The 16892-nt window shown below is 29.4% G+C and overlaps 1 protein-coding gene and 1 long non-coding RNA gene across 2 annotated transcripts; both read right to left on the bottom strand.

Moving 5' to 3' along the window:
- Window positions 1-995: 995 nt before the first annotated feature.
- On the bottom strand, window positions 996-2874 carry LOC121118436 (uncharacterized). The gene is made up of 2 exons (XR_005864447.2): window positions 2230-2874; window positions 996-1591 (listed from the first exon to the last, which is right to left on the bottom strand). It is a non-coding gene; the product is annotated as an uncharacterized lncRNA (long non-coding RNA).
- An 11966-nt stretch (window positions 2875-14840) lies between these two features.
- On the bottom strand, window positions 14841-16036 carry msopa (male-specific opa containing gene). The gene is made up of 3 exons (XM_071888638.1): window positions 15923-16036; window positions 15349-15372; window positions 14841-15241 (listed from the first exon to the last, which is right to left on the bottom strand). Exons 1-3 carry the CDS (start codon window positions 15971-15973, stop codon window positions 14951-14953), a joined length of 366 nt encoding a protein of 121 aa, XP_071744739.1. The 5' UTR covers window positions 15974-16036; the 3' UTR covers window positions 14841-14950.
- Window positions 16037-16892: the final 856 nt, after the last annotated feature.

Here is a 16892-nt window from a genome sequence, read left to right as displayed (position 1 = left end):
ACATGATTTGAACGTAAAAAAATTGTCTCTTAGACATGTAATATATTGTCACTTTTCACCCCGAGTCTTTGTCTTTTTAATCCTGGTCAGGGGAAAAAAGTCACAATCCACTTTAAGAGTATGTCCAGATCATCTTAAAATCAGTAACCTAAAGCCACTTTGTACACAGTTAACCAAAATATGGAACAAGCATATGATGCAAGATCATTGTTTTTTTACTATGGTTCATGAGGTCCTGAAAGGTGGAAATTGTGACATTTCCCCCTTGCTTACCCTTCACATGTACATTAATGTATTTGTGAAGGGTGGAGATTTTAAAATTCGTAAAATTTTTGCCCAAAACTATAAGTAATTTAGCAATTTAGCCTTTTCTTGAGAGGTCCGTAGAGTAACCCAATATATTTGATCAAGGACGCCTGGGTCAGTTAGGTATCACCTCCGACCAAATATTCTAAATAATGCGAAATGTATTCTTCAAAATCCCTTCACAAAGTAAAAAAAAAGTGTTTTCGCTATAAATTAGCTACAGGGTCCTTATTTACAAATATTAAAACCTTGAACCCACTGAAGAAATATTGTACATTTTATAAAATAGAAGTTGATTAATCTTGCCATCTATTTTATATTTTTTTTACGTTGGACCTCTCCGTAAGGCAGCAGAAGATTTAGTGTTCAGCGCTTTTGGAGTTATGATCTCGGAGAGCTACTGGCGCTTAATGATAAACCTAGCAGTGGACGAAAATATGGAGATGGAGTGCATAATAATAGTCTTCCTACTATCCATTTATGAACACAAACAGAGAAGTTTGTCCAACCTCTTCCTTTGTTAGATCATTGGAAAATTATGTAAACAAAATTACCCTTCCTTGAAGCGCTTCACTTTTTATGTCTTATTTATTTTTTCAAATTTTATTTAGGAGTCTTTGAAGTTTAAAATGTAATGAAATGTTAAATTATTATCGCTCGGTCAAAATTAAATAAAAACACTTTAAAAATAAATATATATGTATATTTAGCAATTCACAAATCTAACAGCACTCCTTCTTCATGGAGAACATGGCTGCCTTCTGGACGGCAGACTACTGGACTTGTTGCTCACCCGGCGTGAACTCCTTCAACTTTGCTGTTTGGTGCGTCTTGGAAGGCAAGAAAATTACCTACTTTTGCTTCAAAATTTTGGCAAAATAATTAGCACATCATAAAAATATATAGAAGTGATAATGGATTTTATAACTTTCTAATTTTTGAGTCCTCACCCTGTATATGTAGGGATTTATAGCGCTGTCAATCACTCAATCAAACTACCCTTAGCTTCAACCACAGCCTCCAAAGTGTCCTTGAATATAGCGCAAGCCTTGATGAAGAACTCGTTGTCCATGTTGGAGACTGCTTCGAAAATGTTAGCCCGCAAGAAGTCAACATTATTGTGATCACGTTTATTGGTCTCTCACTTAAAAAGCCTATACATAGCAGTCCAAGGGATTCATATGCAGCGAGCTAGGAGGCCACATTTCATTTCCCAAAACATAAAAGTGTTGTTTTTTTCCTGGAATAAATCCAGTTCTAATTACCAGATTTAGACGAACCGCACCTATTTAAAATTATAGCACAGGATTTGTTAACAACAATTGTGGCTCTATAACATTATTATTATGGAGTAATTTGCGTCTTTGGCAGCAAACACACGGCGTCGGTATTTGAAAGAAATCTCAAGGATTTAGTATTTCTTTCTAATACAGATTTGTTAGCTGATTTAGATGTGTAAACTTTCATATACATAAATTGTAGTGTTACCAATATATTGAGGTATAAACTTGTCCTGGATTTATAATCCACACCCTGTATATATATATTAACTCTTGTCAGTTGATTACAGGAAGTCTGTAAGAGTAACTCTCCTCCAGATATCATAGATATACATACATATATACCTTGTACACGTACACCCACGATGGAGGTGGTAACCAGCCTTCAGTAATAAACTTGTATTTGAGATTTTTTGGTTGTTCTTTTGATTCATAATAGAAATTTGACTAGTCATTGCTAGAATATTTTGTGTTCAAGTCAAATCAAAATTTCCAAAACAAAAATAGAGTAATTTGTAGACAATTTAATTTAGTCAAGTTTTTTTGAGTTCTAAGAATAGTTAAATCCAAAACTAAAATTAATTATAGGGCTCCACGGCGTAGAAAAACACTAACCCAGGCTTTGGATTAACTTTAAACTTACATATTGCCTAGAACACGCAACCACTATATTCATTCGATGAGGTAGACTTCTTATACATATAGCGGGCGGGCAGATTTTATCAGTCCATTGAGATTCCGCTTAAAAGTAGTTTTTACTAGTTTATATAAAGTTTCCAATTATTCCAAAGAATGGTATGAGAAGGAATATATATTTACCTATTGCATAAAACACAAGGAAAATAAATTTTAAATGAAAAAAAAACTACAGTAACCAATAACCTTAAATACAAACGTTTCTTCAACCCCATAAATTATCCCATGGACTTTCCAACATATTATATTTATGTACATATATAAGATGAAAAAGAAGGAAAAAAAAGGGAAACATGTTTGGTAAAACAGGATATTATTGGGATATATGTTTAAAGAAGGTTGTTACAGAGGCTACACATACAAGCACTTACATAGTACATGAAAATAAGAAAGGTTTTTTTTCTTTCAAGTTTAAACATTGCCATTTTATAATAATAAAAAAAAATCCCCTCCAACCTTCTATTACCTGTAAAATAACAATAAATTATTTCATATCTGTATATCCAGTTACAGTTTCTAGACAATGGTATGTTACGAGAACATGTACAACCATCAGTATAAATATAGTCGGTTAACCATTAAGGTTTAAAGAAGGAAGGGGTAAAACCACTTTCTTGGAAATTGATATATGGCTATGTCGATAAAAAATGATGCATACTTTTGAAAGACAATATGCAAAATTTTATCCGTCTATACGTAAAATATAAGGGGTACCAATTCAATTTTTTTTTATATCCCACTCATAGTAAAACCAGTCCGGAAGACAGCCCTTTTCATAATGATCAATACAAGTAAACTTTTTATTTGTATGTTTTTGCTAATATGAAATAATAGGTTAGTAATAAGTGTAAGTGACATGAAACCTATACAAAAAAGTACATCTTTGAATTTCGAAATGTTTTCGCATTTTTACCCGTGCTTTAAGTTGTGAGAAGGGCGATGATCAATTTTTTAGTGATCAATGTATGTCTTATATCCTGCCTCATCGCCCTTAAAGTTTTTCCAAAATACCTTTGTGGAGTAGTTTTTGGACAAAAAGTATAAATAAAACATACAATTGGATGCAAAAAAAGATATTAAGCTAAAGATATAACTATTTTTGAATACTACTTTTTACGTCTTTATAATCTAAGTATCATGATTATCCAGTGAATGAAGTCATTTTTTGCGTAAAATATATTAATATTTTCGAAATATTATACACTTACCTCAATTTCTAATACAAGAATAACTTTTCTATTGCCAATTTGAAAATCAAAATAATGTACCTTATATCTCGTACTTAACATATTTTATTAGACTTTTATTACTAAAAACGTAAATTAAGACAAGAAGTTATTTAATTAAGCTATTAATAAACTAATTTAGAAACTTGTTTTTTATATTATTTGTTAAGATTAACAAAATGACATAGAAAAAGTGATAAAAGTGATTTACACTTCGAATTACTTACCCCCCCCAACAGGAGAATTCTAAGCATCAATAGATCTATTAGAGATATAAAAATTCACGAATTAATACAAACATTCAGCATTTCAATAATGAATTATTTATTTCTTTATCTTGATTAAAATTAATAAAAATGTACATAACCACTACAAAATTAAGTACAATCAAGGACCTTAATATCTTTTTGAAATTTGAAATATCTTTTATATTTTTTCTTCATGTGCATTATATCCTAGTTGAAGTTATTGAATATACCTTTAGTTTTAATTTAAAAAAATGTCTTGAAAAAAGGTCGGTTTTTTACAAAGGCTCTAAAGTCCAAACATATATAGTTTGAAAGTTTTAATGGTCATTATTGTGTTCTACAGGTTTAATTACAATAATCTATTTGAGTTTCAGCCTGTGTGTAAAAATGCTGTTACATGGTGTTATACATCAAGTTATTTTATCTAGCATGTGACAGCACAGCATGTACTGAAGGTAGTTGTAGGATCAGTCTGGGAAAAGTTGTTTGCGAGAGTTTAGTTTCTACTAGAAAATGCCTGGTTTATACTCTACAAGGATAAATAGGGTAACTTGAATAAAGAACATACAAAAAGCCTTACTTTTAAAAGATTATGCTTGAAAAGATAAAGGGGAAATTGTTTAAAGAAAATGAATAAAATTTCCAATAGCTGAATATAAAAAAATGGCAGAACTCAATATAATTTCACGTCTCCTCTAGGTACTCAAGTGTATATGTTCTAATATCACTTCTACATGCTACTACTGAGTGGCGTGTCACTAACTGAGTTATCCACTATTCCTGCCTTATCCTAGAATAAAGACATGTATTTATATTGTAATTGAGCAAAATATTATACTTTGAACAGCACAATATATTAATAAGAAAATGTCCATAAGAATTTTATAGCTCACAGAAGGTACTAACACCTTCAATGACCATAAATGATGTCGCTTGTTCTATCACATTTAAGTAATAATATTTATTGGTTTTTTTCAATCAGGCTTTAAAGCAATCAACATTTGATTTATCTCTTCAATTACATAGGATAATGACAAAAAAGAAAAAACTTCAACAAAGGAAAGATATAAATAAGCGTGGAGTAATTTCATTAAAAGTAGGTGATGACATATATCTTTGGTCACGAGGACTGGAAAAATTGGAGGGTTCACTATATTACTGTTACTGATAAGGTTTGTCCAGTAAATTTGATTAATGGAAGTATATACATCATACAATAACCAATATCATCTAATTTCAGATTAGTTTATTTTTAATATACTGATGTACAATGCTGTTAGTATTGAGCGCTGATGATATGATATATTATGTAAAAGTACATTGGTAAAAATTAGGATGAGGAACTTGCATTTGCCGTCCAAAATAAATATTAGAAAAAAAATGTTTGACATAATGTTTTTTTTAAATTAAACTCATAATAAAAATTAACTCTTGTGTTTTTATTTATTATAAAAGTTAGTTAATTGCTTCAATTTCTAATATACAAAAACTATTTTTTATTTATTAAATTTCATAATTTAAAATTTGCGAAATTATTTGAACGGAAATAACTCCACGGTTAATGATATTGGAGAGTTTAGTTGGATGTCATTAGATCTAGTATAATGCAAAAATCTGACATTAGTGCAATTAGGTCAAATTTGGTAATTGAAACTGGATCATTCTTTAAAAAAGCAAATAATTTTAAATAACTTTGTGGAATTCAGCTGGTGTGTACAACATCATCTGAGATTTTTGCCCAAGTTGCCTTTGTCATTAAGGAGTCCCTTCTAAGCCTGGAAACTGATTAATCTCCTTCTCCAAACATATTCTACATATCGATGTTAAGGAGACTAAGATCAGGCGAAGAGGGATTCTAAAAGTAATTCGGATTCTCGTTTCACCATTCTTGCGCTTTATTAAAAGAAATAATTTAATAAGGCAAAACGCTGTCGCAATATTTCAGACTTGACTTACGAAATCTTTATCCACAATTTTCTTAGTTTAACTAGATTATAGTTTATGTTACTTTAATTCTGGCTCAACCTGTATATGTATCGTACAGTTACTATACATTAGTTTTAATGCAAATTAAAAAAAATATTTGACAAGTAATCTATATATTTCTATCTGATTTATCAAAGTTTAAGAGTGGTCAGACATTTTATGGAATGTCGTTTTCCCGAGCGGAAACTTTGCTGAAAAAGATAAGCATGTATGTAATGAGGAATTATGCATATGTAATATGATTCCCATACATGTTATACCAATTTTTTTTTTTATTAAATGTTAAATTATATGCCTCTAATTGCAATAATTATGTATTGATTAATTGAATGTTGACTCAAGTCGCTATTATAACAAAAATCATGACAACTGTCCAATAATTCAATAAAAAAATAAAATAGAAAGATAATATTTGTGTGTGCTAGAACTTTGCCAAACATAGAATGCACCACAAATAAATAATCACACGCATCATCAGATACTTAAAAAAAACATTGAGACTCTGATTTTGCTATTTTTAGCTTTTTTTGAAAAAGTAAATTTCTTCATTTTACCTCTATTCAGTTTCACTCACGTTAATGCATTCCTCTTTGACTTGTGCCTCATTTATGTTCGAGTTTCTCTACCTTTACCTTCTCTACCTTAGACATCATGAGATTAATTCCCAAAAGGCGCAGATTTATTCTACATTTGTTACAAACTCTCTACTATTATAACGTAATAAATAAATATTGTACCGTTACGTATTTTACCCTTCAGAACAATAGAAAAACCCCTTCCCTTTGCTTAAAAAATCAATAATAAAACGGAAAAATTACCCATGAACTTGAAATTTTCACAGTAGACATAATGCTATATAAAAAATGTAATATAACGTATAAATTAGAAAAAAACTGTCCAATTATAGATAATTTAACTTGATTGTAAAATCTGTGAAAGGTTACCAAAACTAAAATCCGTTTAAATAAGATATTTATTTTAAAAAGATCAATATAGCAAAAAAATATATATATGAAAGAACAGATAAGGATGGTAATTTTAACTGAAAACCAACATTTTTGAATGATTATGAGAAAAGTTATAGTCACTTAAAATTGTGGGAGCACATGTTCCTACTGTGTCGAATAGGTTATATCAATTCTACGATCAATATAATCATAAGGAACTATTAAGAAACTTTTTTTTTAATAATGTGATTTTCTGTAACATTAATATAATTAATTCAAAATTTAAAAAATGATCCAAACTTTATTTACACAAACCACATACTACGTCGCTAATTTTATTATATTTTGCAGCCTTTACTAGAAAAAAAATGAACAGAAAGTCCCAAATTCAATTAGTAATTAGTAAATTCTTCCAAAATTTGAAATTCTAATTACATAATTGTTTCAAATTGTTCATAGCTGAACAATAAATTATTTGATTTCAACCAATCAAGGTTCAGACATAAATAGGGCGAAAGAAGTAAAAAAAAATTGTACGGACATCAACTACAATGTAAATTTTATTGTTTGTAAGGTAAAGTCATTATAAATATACGGTTTCAAATTCTAATTAAATTTTTGTATGTTTACCAAACGGAACTGTGCATCATCAAGATCAGATCGCAGATAGTATCCGTAATATGAACTATGTTTTCTGTTCCAGTCCTTATTTATTTATCCCTTAAGTGCATAATTGTTTTTCTAAATCTTTCAGCAACTCTTTTGAAGCGGTGAAAGGCATAAATCATTAAAAATTAACAATAATTTAAAAAAATATAGATATATCACATATTGCGAACAATGGTACTATAACGAGACAAAACATTATAAAAATACGTGATTAAAATTATGAAAAAACAGAAAATTAAAATTTTTAACGTACAAAAAAAAAATAGTGAACATGTCCGTCAAAATCAAATTTACCAATTATTATAAGAAACTTGTACTTTTTTTTAAATTGATAGTATGAATTGTTTGATATTTATCCATCATAAACTGGTATGTTCCAAAAATGGGACTGTATACAATTACCACTCCGTCACCTTACAAGGGGAGTATTCACCTCAAAGATTGAAATATCTTCTTAATATACTGTGTGTATCATATTTTTAATCCATCTTGTATATCGAGCCTTCACTAATCATATTATTTTTTTAGGATTGTATTTCATAAGTTTCGTATCTATATACAAATTTTGAAGTTAGTTATTAAGATTTCAATGAATAAACTTATACGTTATTATTATTGGTTGACCCCAAAAATAAATATGAAAAGGGAAGTAAAAGATGTCTTATTCAGTATAAATTGTGTGAAGTAAAATCAGGGATTTTTTGATAACCTTTCTTATCAATTTCTGATGTATCTCGATATGGTTGGCTTCGGTTGCTTTTGAAAGCAGTTGACGATGTCATCAAACCCAAATCCTTCACATACCTCTTCACAGTCCAATCACTGTCATTAACATCCCAATTTTCCAGTGTCTACTGCTGCAAGGGGATCTTTTAAGTCTCGGATCTGAGTATGCGATACTTTTAGTATTGTAAATAAGAAAAATGGAGAACAAGAAGACCTTCATGATCTCATCAACACTCACTTGGATATGGTGTAAATCAGACAACCTTTGCCTTTTCACCTCCATGCAGACAATTGTTGACTTGTTATTGTTTATTGACCAAAATAGTCCTTACTTTTAATAACCCAACGTAGTATTTTAAAATATTCACCCCAAATTATCCAGATTTATTTACAGTCAAGCCCATGATTTTACCTCGCACACTATAGAATATATCTTGTTTGAAAATAATCTATATTTACAGAAACAAAAATTATCTACAGTTTAAAAAATTAAATATTATTTTCCCAAACTACTATTTTACAATATGAATCAAATTGGTAAAAATTATGAAATTTGCTCTCGGATATCTTTCGTATCAATTGTAATAACTTCTAAGTGCAAATGATCTTCTATATTCCTAAAACATTAATTTTAAAAGTTAAATTGGGGCAACACACCTTGGAAGTACTCTTGTTATAATTTGATTTGAATAGAAGTCATGCAGAGTGATAAAAGTATAATATATATATATAGGTACAAGTGATCTTTTTATAATTGAAATTAATATTTTTTTCCTTTTGCAAAAAATATATAGATGTTCTATCATATCAAAATCAAATAAATATTCCTAAGTGTTTTCATTTTTGTGTGGGGGAGGGGGGAGCTAATAATAATTTATTTATCGCAAAATAGAAAATAAATATAAATTATATATTCATATAACAAAACTAATATTTTTCTTACACATTCTAAATAATTAAGCATTATCATAAATCAATATCAATTTTGGTCCGACTTGTTAAAACATTTTTTTTTCATGTACACAGATGTTACTTGAGGATAATCAATAAACAAATTGCTTTTTTGTTCTTGCTAAGTTTGTGATATATATCTTTCATATTATTTTTACTTATAGTCTATATTCATAAGGCCAAGTTTGTCGGAGGAGGACTCCTTTTTACCGAGGAGCATGTGTAGTTTAAGACCAGTTAATTATTTAAAAAGTACGTACAAAGTGATGAGTTTACTATTCTTCCGAAAGATCACTACTTGATATTAGGCATGTTTGCCGAAGAAAAATTTGCCGAATAGCAATATGATAATCTTTCTGGAAAAGATCTAGGGTGGGCAAACATGCCTAATATCAAGTAGTGATTCCACTTTTTATGATCCAGAATGGTTCAGAAATCGGAAACATAGATGAGAAAAACTGTAAAGCTGAGTTCAAAAAAATACAATTTCCTTAATTGAAATATAAGACACTTGAACACATTGAGGGTCAAAAACCTTTTTATAAAATTTTTGTGGTACCATACGTACAATAACTAAACAAATTAGATAATTATATTAGGAGTCGAGTAAGTTTTTTAACACTTTTTATATAGCCATTAAATATGTGTTTACATTTATTCACTAAATTAAGTCATTGGTTTTACAAATTAATGAAGTTGTATCCCGATTCTGATTTAATATTGCACTGAATGAATATATAGAGTTGAAAAATTCATATTATTTGATAAATAATAATTAAGGCAATTATCATATATGAAGTTACATATTCAAATGTCGTTGTTTCATTTAGAAAAATACAGTTAAAAATCCGTTTAAGGACCTTAGATGTAGCCTGTTGTGATTCTCATAACTTGATGATTCGAGTCCTTGAAGAGACCACGTAATACAGTCTGTTTTGTACTCTTTGAACAAGAAAGAAGGTTCATGAAGATGCGAAAACCATCGTTCTCATCTCTTTTTTCTGATTTTCTATTCTGAGCTTTACAATTTTCCTCTTTTCTCATAGGGCTCAACCTTGGAGTGTCTAACCCAATCCTTTTAGTAATTTGTGTCCCTGATACAACACTATATACAGAGTGGGAACACAAAACTTGCAATTGCTTTTTATTACGATTTTATCCTCATTATTTTTAATAAAGAGGTATCATTCGAATTCGAATACGACAATATAAAGCATACATATATCTTTAATAACAAAAATATAATTTCATATTGAATTAGAATATCCAATCATATATATCGAAATATTTAAGATATTTTTTCGCTGAAATGTCCAAAATTGTCCTTCGTTGAAATATCCATTTGGCAAACTGTCATTCCCCAAAAATTTGTGTAAACCAATAGTATTTTCTGCAAAAAAATTTGGAACAATAGTCATAGAACTATAATAAATAATGATTGTGACTTAAGATGAGGTATAGCAACGAGTGCGTGTGAGCACAAAAAGTCATATTAAAGAAGAAAAGAAAGGGGAGAGTACATATACAGATATGTGCAAATAAGTTGGGACATTCTTTACAGCACTATAACTTACAAAATTTTAATCTTACGGGATTTTTTTAAGAGAATGTGAGGTTGGGTTTCTAGTTTAATTATACTAAGTTTCGTTCAAATGGGTAACAAACAAAGATGGAGCAAGGGAAAAGGTTGGCCTCTGTGGAAATTTGTCGCACGGGACACAAGCCTCCTGCAATTGCCAAGACGCTATCGTACCCCAGGTCAACGGTCTACTGCAGGGTTTCCCAAACTTTTTCAGACTGGCACTCACAAGATTCAATAAAAACTTCTACCGCCCCAAATAAACACGTATAAGATTTTTCCGAAAGGGAAATAATGGGATGGATGTATTTGACCGTTCTACCAAATTTGATGAAAGAAAAGCTATAAAATATAATTTTACCTTATTGGATAGAGGTAGATACTTTTTTTCTAAATATTTTTGAATATATCTGACAATAAACAGTATATTCCTTGATGTTTTTTAGATCATCACAAAGCCAAGTTTTAGAGTCAAATTAAGAATAAAAAGTTTCAGGAAGTTTCCCTTTGATAGGCAAGTAACTTCTGTGTATATGAATAAACGTTAAACTATTCATCATTATCAATGCCAAGCTGTTGAAACAGGCTGGAATTTAGGGAAATTGCCTGGATCTTATCTATCGCGGCAATAACAGTATTAATTGATTAGTGAAGTCGACAACAAAAAAAAATCCTACCAGATGCTACTTGGAGAATGCACAGCCCACTGCAATTACTACCAGGTACGGCTTTTCAAGAAACTGATGAAGCAAAGAGAGCCACCTATCATGGATGGTGCACCATCTATTCACCTTAAAAATATTATCCAGTGCGTTGTTTTTCAAGAGAGGAAAACTCATAATGTACAAATGAATTCAAGCCAATAAAGGAATTTAGCTTTGAGTGCAGAATCCAAAAATCTCAGTTTTTCTCTCAGTCATCAGAATTCTGATATATCTGGGATTATATTTCTTCGGGTTTATTATAGCTCAAAGAAATTTTTTTACACTTAAAACAATCCCCAAATTAAATGTAGGATTAATAAAATTTATATAAAAGTGTATTTCATGAATAAAAAGTGTTTTGATTGAGTCTGTATCTTGTTCTGAGCTCGATATATTTCTATTTTTAGACTGAAAAATGATGAAAAAGACACTCTTCTTTAGACCCTTATAACTTATTCATAATATATATATAGCGATGAGGAATATCATAGCTTATATTATAGAAAAATATTCAATGTATATTTTTAAAAAAATCTATTTAAAAAATATGCATCTCCAAGGATTTTTGTGATGTTTTGTATTTTTTTAAGTGATCCCGTTTTGAAATTTTAAAATTATCTACTCATCGAGATTGGATCGCTTTATAGGTACAATCCCAGTTTCTTCCTTCGATGGCCTCGATCTTCCTTTTACGAGGCATTACGTTATAAAATTGCCATTGAAATCAGAAAAAAATTATGATAATGTTGACTATTTGCTAAAACACCCCCATAAAAAATGGGAGCAGAACAAACTGGAACAAATATTTAATTCCTAGTAAAATGGACTCATTTAACTGTAAGCTAAATTATGTTACAGTAAAAAGACTGCACAATTTATCTTCTATGTTTTAAACTATTTGATTTATTCTTCCTCGAATGGAATTATTAGTGCGAGGTATAGACTTCATAATTTGCCCTGGTGAATTATGTGCAACTGTGTGCATAATCTTTCTTACTACCAATCCTAAGTCTTACCAGAAACAGCAATCAGCAAAGACATGCTGTAGAAAGCACGCAAACCATTAGTGGATTGTTGTGAACTGATTAAAACATATTCACAATAGTTTTTCGTGCTTTGAACTTTTCTCGAAAACCCAGACAAATAGGTTTCATGACTTTCAGGCACTTTTGCCTTAAATAGTTAAAGAAATAAAAGATCATTGATTCAAAAAATATCTTATTACAGTTTTATAATTACTGGACGTCCTTTAAGTATTTGCTTGATGTTTTAAGGTACATAATTTAAGTTTTCATTTATAGATTTTACTTTTTTTTAACTCCACGTTTTTAACTAAGCTATAAGTATTTATTCTAAGTAGTCTGTTTGTATTTGAAAGTAAAAATATGACGAGTATAGGACAAAATATAAAGGAACCAATAATGAAGAACAATGATACTATCTCCATATATAACGTACTTCTATCCTACCAACTAGATAATATTCAACATATGTATTGCATAATAAAGCTGGACTTAAAACTTCTTTACTGCGACGAGAATGTTGTGCACGGGATTATTTATTTTTTATTGTATATTTTCTTAACATTAAAAGTATTTGTTATTTTTATATATATAATGATTAATGAACATTAGGCTGTGTTAGTAAGAATTATCCCTACGAGCAATTGGCTAGCCCGGCGGTCGCTGTTCCTTTTTTCATCCATTCAAATTAAAGCTGGTAAGCTACCTGTAGGTAGTTATGGTCAAGGACTCCTGTATGCAGGACCGGGCACGCGCAAACACGAATTCAAATACGCGTGCAACATGGATCTATTGAAAAAAAAACAGTGCAACGTGTTTGGTAAGATAATAAATAATAACTAATAACTATATGTCACATTGTGGACGCTATCTTTATTGTGTTTTGTAATTCCAATTATCCGTATGAATATAAACAGTCAAAAAGAAGATAAAATATGTCAATAGTATACATATATTTTCCATTAACATAGATTTTATTTGTTTAATAACTTTAAATATTATTTAGATTGTGATATTTTTTTTTATATAGATATATAAATTAATATTACAAATTTTTATCATAAAATTTTATTATTTCTGAAATACTATGCATTTTGTTTTTGGAAACTGTTGTGCATTTTGAAATATGTCAGCCAAAATATTTTATTTTGGTAAATAACTGTAGTTGTTTGAAGTTTTTGTGAACAGCTGTCAATTTATGAATTTTTTTTCGAAAAGAATTCGATTTTTTTTCCAAAAACAATCTCATTTTTTGTTAATAGTTATGAATTTTTGAAAGAAAAAATTAATATCAAATTCTATACATTCAATTTTTTAAATTTAATATAGTAAAGTTTTTCACACAAATATTTAATTTTACAAAAAAAATAAAAGATCCAACCTCTGCTCTCAACATAGATATATATATAATCATTTGGATACCCCTAATAGCAAAATGATATTTCTAACATATATTATTTAGAATATTAAAGTGTCAACATCGGTAGTGGTATCGGGAATTTTTAATAGAATCGTATCAGAATGACATCGGTATTCTTTTTACAATCGTTCCTGTACTAGAAATTATTTCTAGCCATGTTTTTTTTATCATACCGCCAGTTTATATTCTCTATTAATACAAAGACAAATATTGCCCGTAGTCACTCCAGGAACCGCGTTGAGTGAGTGAATGAGACTGTGGGCCACTACATTGCGTATAAAAAAAAATTCAGTATTACAATTAGTCCACCTGACCTTGAAGTTACTATATACTCATGTAATGTAGGGGGTAGTTAATAAGGTTTGCATCATTTGTTATATTGTATTTTGGAGAAATGTAGAAAATTTTGTGCACATTAAAGAAATTTGGATTCATCATCTACCTTTAATTGATATTTTAAGTTAAAATCACACAGCTTGTCCTTTTAAATAGTCTTGTTTTCTAAAACTATCATGGTGTCGTGTTGTTTTTTTTTTTAATTCTGTGTTTTTAGCATAAACGTGGGTCGTATGACTTACAATAAGGTAACAATACTAGAAAAATCTACAAGGGATAACAAAATATAATATAAACTTATATGCCAGTGGGGTAGCACCAAATAGGTTGCCAATGCATCATTGAGTTTAAAACAAAGACCAAAAACTTACATATTTACGCATATTAAACAAATTCTTAAACTTCTTTTTATTTCACAAAAATAAACAATTTTTTCACTTTGAATAACGTAATTCAAAAAAAGTTTAGATTTTCATGGAAAAATATCTTTTTTTGGGAAGAATTGAATATACTATTTGAATTATTCTTCTCAAATTTCCCTTTTTTGTTTTATTTATTTATTTTTCGGTAAAATTATTTTTTTTAAAGTAGAAACTTACAGAAGGATGCATCTTGCACAACCTTAAAATATTGATATTGTTTAAATGTTTGCATTTCTTAGATAAAAATAAATTTTTGTACTATAACCCGCTTCCCAATATTTCGAAAAAAAATTCCAAATTAAGAAATACAATGGTATACATATCAAGTATTTGCTTTAGAAAAGGAAATTGTTTATTATTAAAGACTCAGTGGAATTGTTATAATATTAATTGAAAATGTATTAATGTTGATTAATGATCTTTTGATTGATTTTAATGATCGAAAACGATGGGTACGTCTCTTCTTCTTCTTCCTCCCTTTGGTGCTGGTGCAGGCGCTGGTGCAGGTGCTGGTGCAGGTGCTGGTGCAGGCGCTGGTGCAGGGGCTGGTGCAGGCGCTGGTGCAGGGGCTGGTGCAGGCGCTGGTGCAGGGGCTGGTGCTGGTGGCGGTGCAATTCCAGCACATTGGCACTTTTGTTTAGAACAAATAAAAAAAAAACATGATGTCACTTCGATTTCTTTTCCCGGATTTGCAAGACACGTAAATACAGCTTGTGGATGCCACTAGAATAAACATACATTAATGTAATTTAATGCAGTAGCAGTTTACAACAAGAGTATAAAAGCATAATAATTAGTGTACGAGTATATATAAACCGAATCATACTTACACATAAAGATATTCCTTCCGACTCCTAAAAATATTAAAACAAATTATTATAAATTGTCTTGTTAAATTATACTATAAACGAATATATAATATATGTCTTCAGTCTATGTACACTTTTGACCATTTATCCTTTACCTAAAGACCTCATAACAACAAAATGAAAACTATTTTTTTTAAATGTGAATTTTTTTAAAATTTGCAAAAAAGCATGGCTACTTTTTGGCTTTTTGAACAAGGATTTGAGGAAATAGAGAGATAAATATAGAATTTCATCATAAGAATTTTGCATGATACCATTTTGAACGATTTAATAAAGATTACAACCTAAACTGGATTTAATGATCTAATAACTATGTCCTATGATCATTGTAGTATCAAAAATTATATTACAATATAAAGAAATATTTAAAAAGATAAATTTGATATAAACAAAAAAAAAATTTAATATTCCATTTTTGTAAAAATATGTAACGAGCGAAGCATACATATATTATAACAGTATTTATAAAGTGTATTAGAAACTATTTCCAAGTTGCGTAATTATTACTTAATGTATTTAAATATTAGTAACTTACCTGAATAAACAAGGAGCCCAAAATAAAGATACTAAGGAGAGCTAACTTCATTTTGAATGTATGAATTGTTGTATTCTAATGATCCCTTTATATAGGTCTAAAATCTTTGAAAGCACTTGTTTATTTTTATTTACTTTTAAGCTGTTGACTATTTGTCATCCCTAATATATATGCATAAAAAAAACAATCATAAGCCCTGTAACAATTGTTCAAACAATATCAGATTACAAATATACTATTTAGTGTGATTTCGATATATCCGGATTTTGTACTTCTTGTACAATTTGTCATATAAAGATAGTTTAAGTAATAAAATAAACAATTTCAATGTATGGCAAAAAATTATAATTTCATAGCACTTACGCAAACCTAAATATCGAATGGTACTGACGAATACAATGTGGTTTATCTACCCAACCAATTATCGGGACCGAAGTATAGTTGAAAATACACATAATTTTCTACCGGTTTCCAAAATAAGTATCAGTTATACGATTTATGAAGGACAATTTTGAATGAGTGGGAATCAAATCTTGCAGTAGTATGAATAAATTAAATTAAATATGATTTGTAAGTAATGAAGAGAAGACAACAAAGACAAACATATGATATAATTAAATACTACATTAACTTTATTTTTTTTTTAAATAACCTCTTTAAAAACCTCGATATCATTGTTAATTTAAGGTAAATCACGATAATATTTCAAGGAAAAAACTCATTTTTGAATTTATTTCATAATAAAAGTCTATAACTATTCATATGACCCAGCCAGAAGAGATAGAAACAAAGACAGAGAAGAAGAAAAGAAATAGAAGCAAACAGAAAAAAAGAAAAAGGATTTGCTCCAAGGACTCCCATGAATATCCGTTTTTGGAATCCCTTACTCACTACGGATATGCAACGAGTCCTCTTGCGTCTACGAAGCTTGAAATAATTTAGTTATACACTTTGAAACATGAGGCTTAAT

Source organism: Lepeophtheirus salmonis, chromosome 5 (assembly GCF_016086655.4).
Source record: "Lepeophtheirus salmonis chromosome 5, UVic_Lsal_1.4, whole genome shotgun sequence".
Lineage (NCBI taxonomy): Eukaryota > Metazoa > Arthropoda > Copepoda > Siphonostomatoida > Caligidae > Lepeophtheirus > Lepeophtheirus salmonis.
Note: the sequence above shows the minus strand (reverse complement) of the source record. Positions and strands in the feature narration are given on the sequence as shown.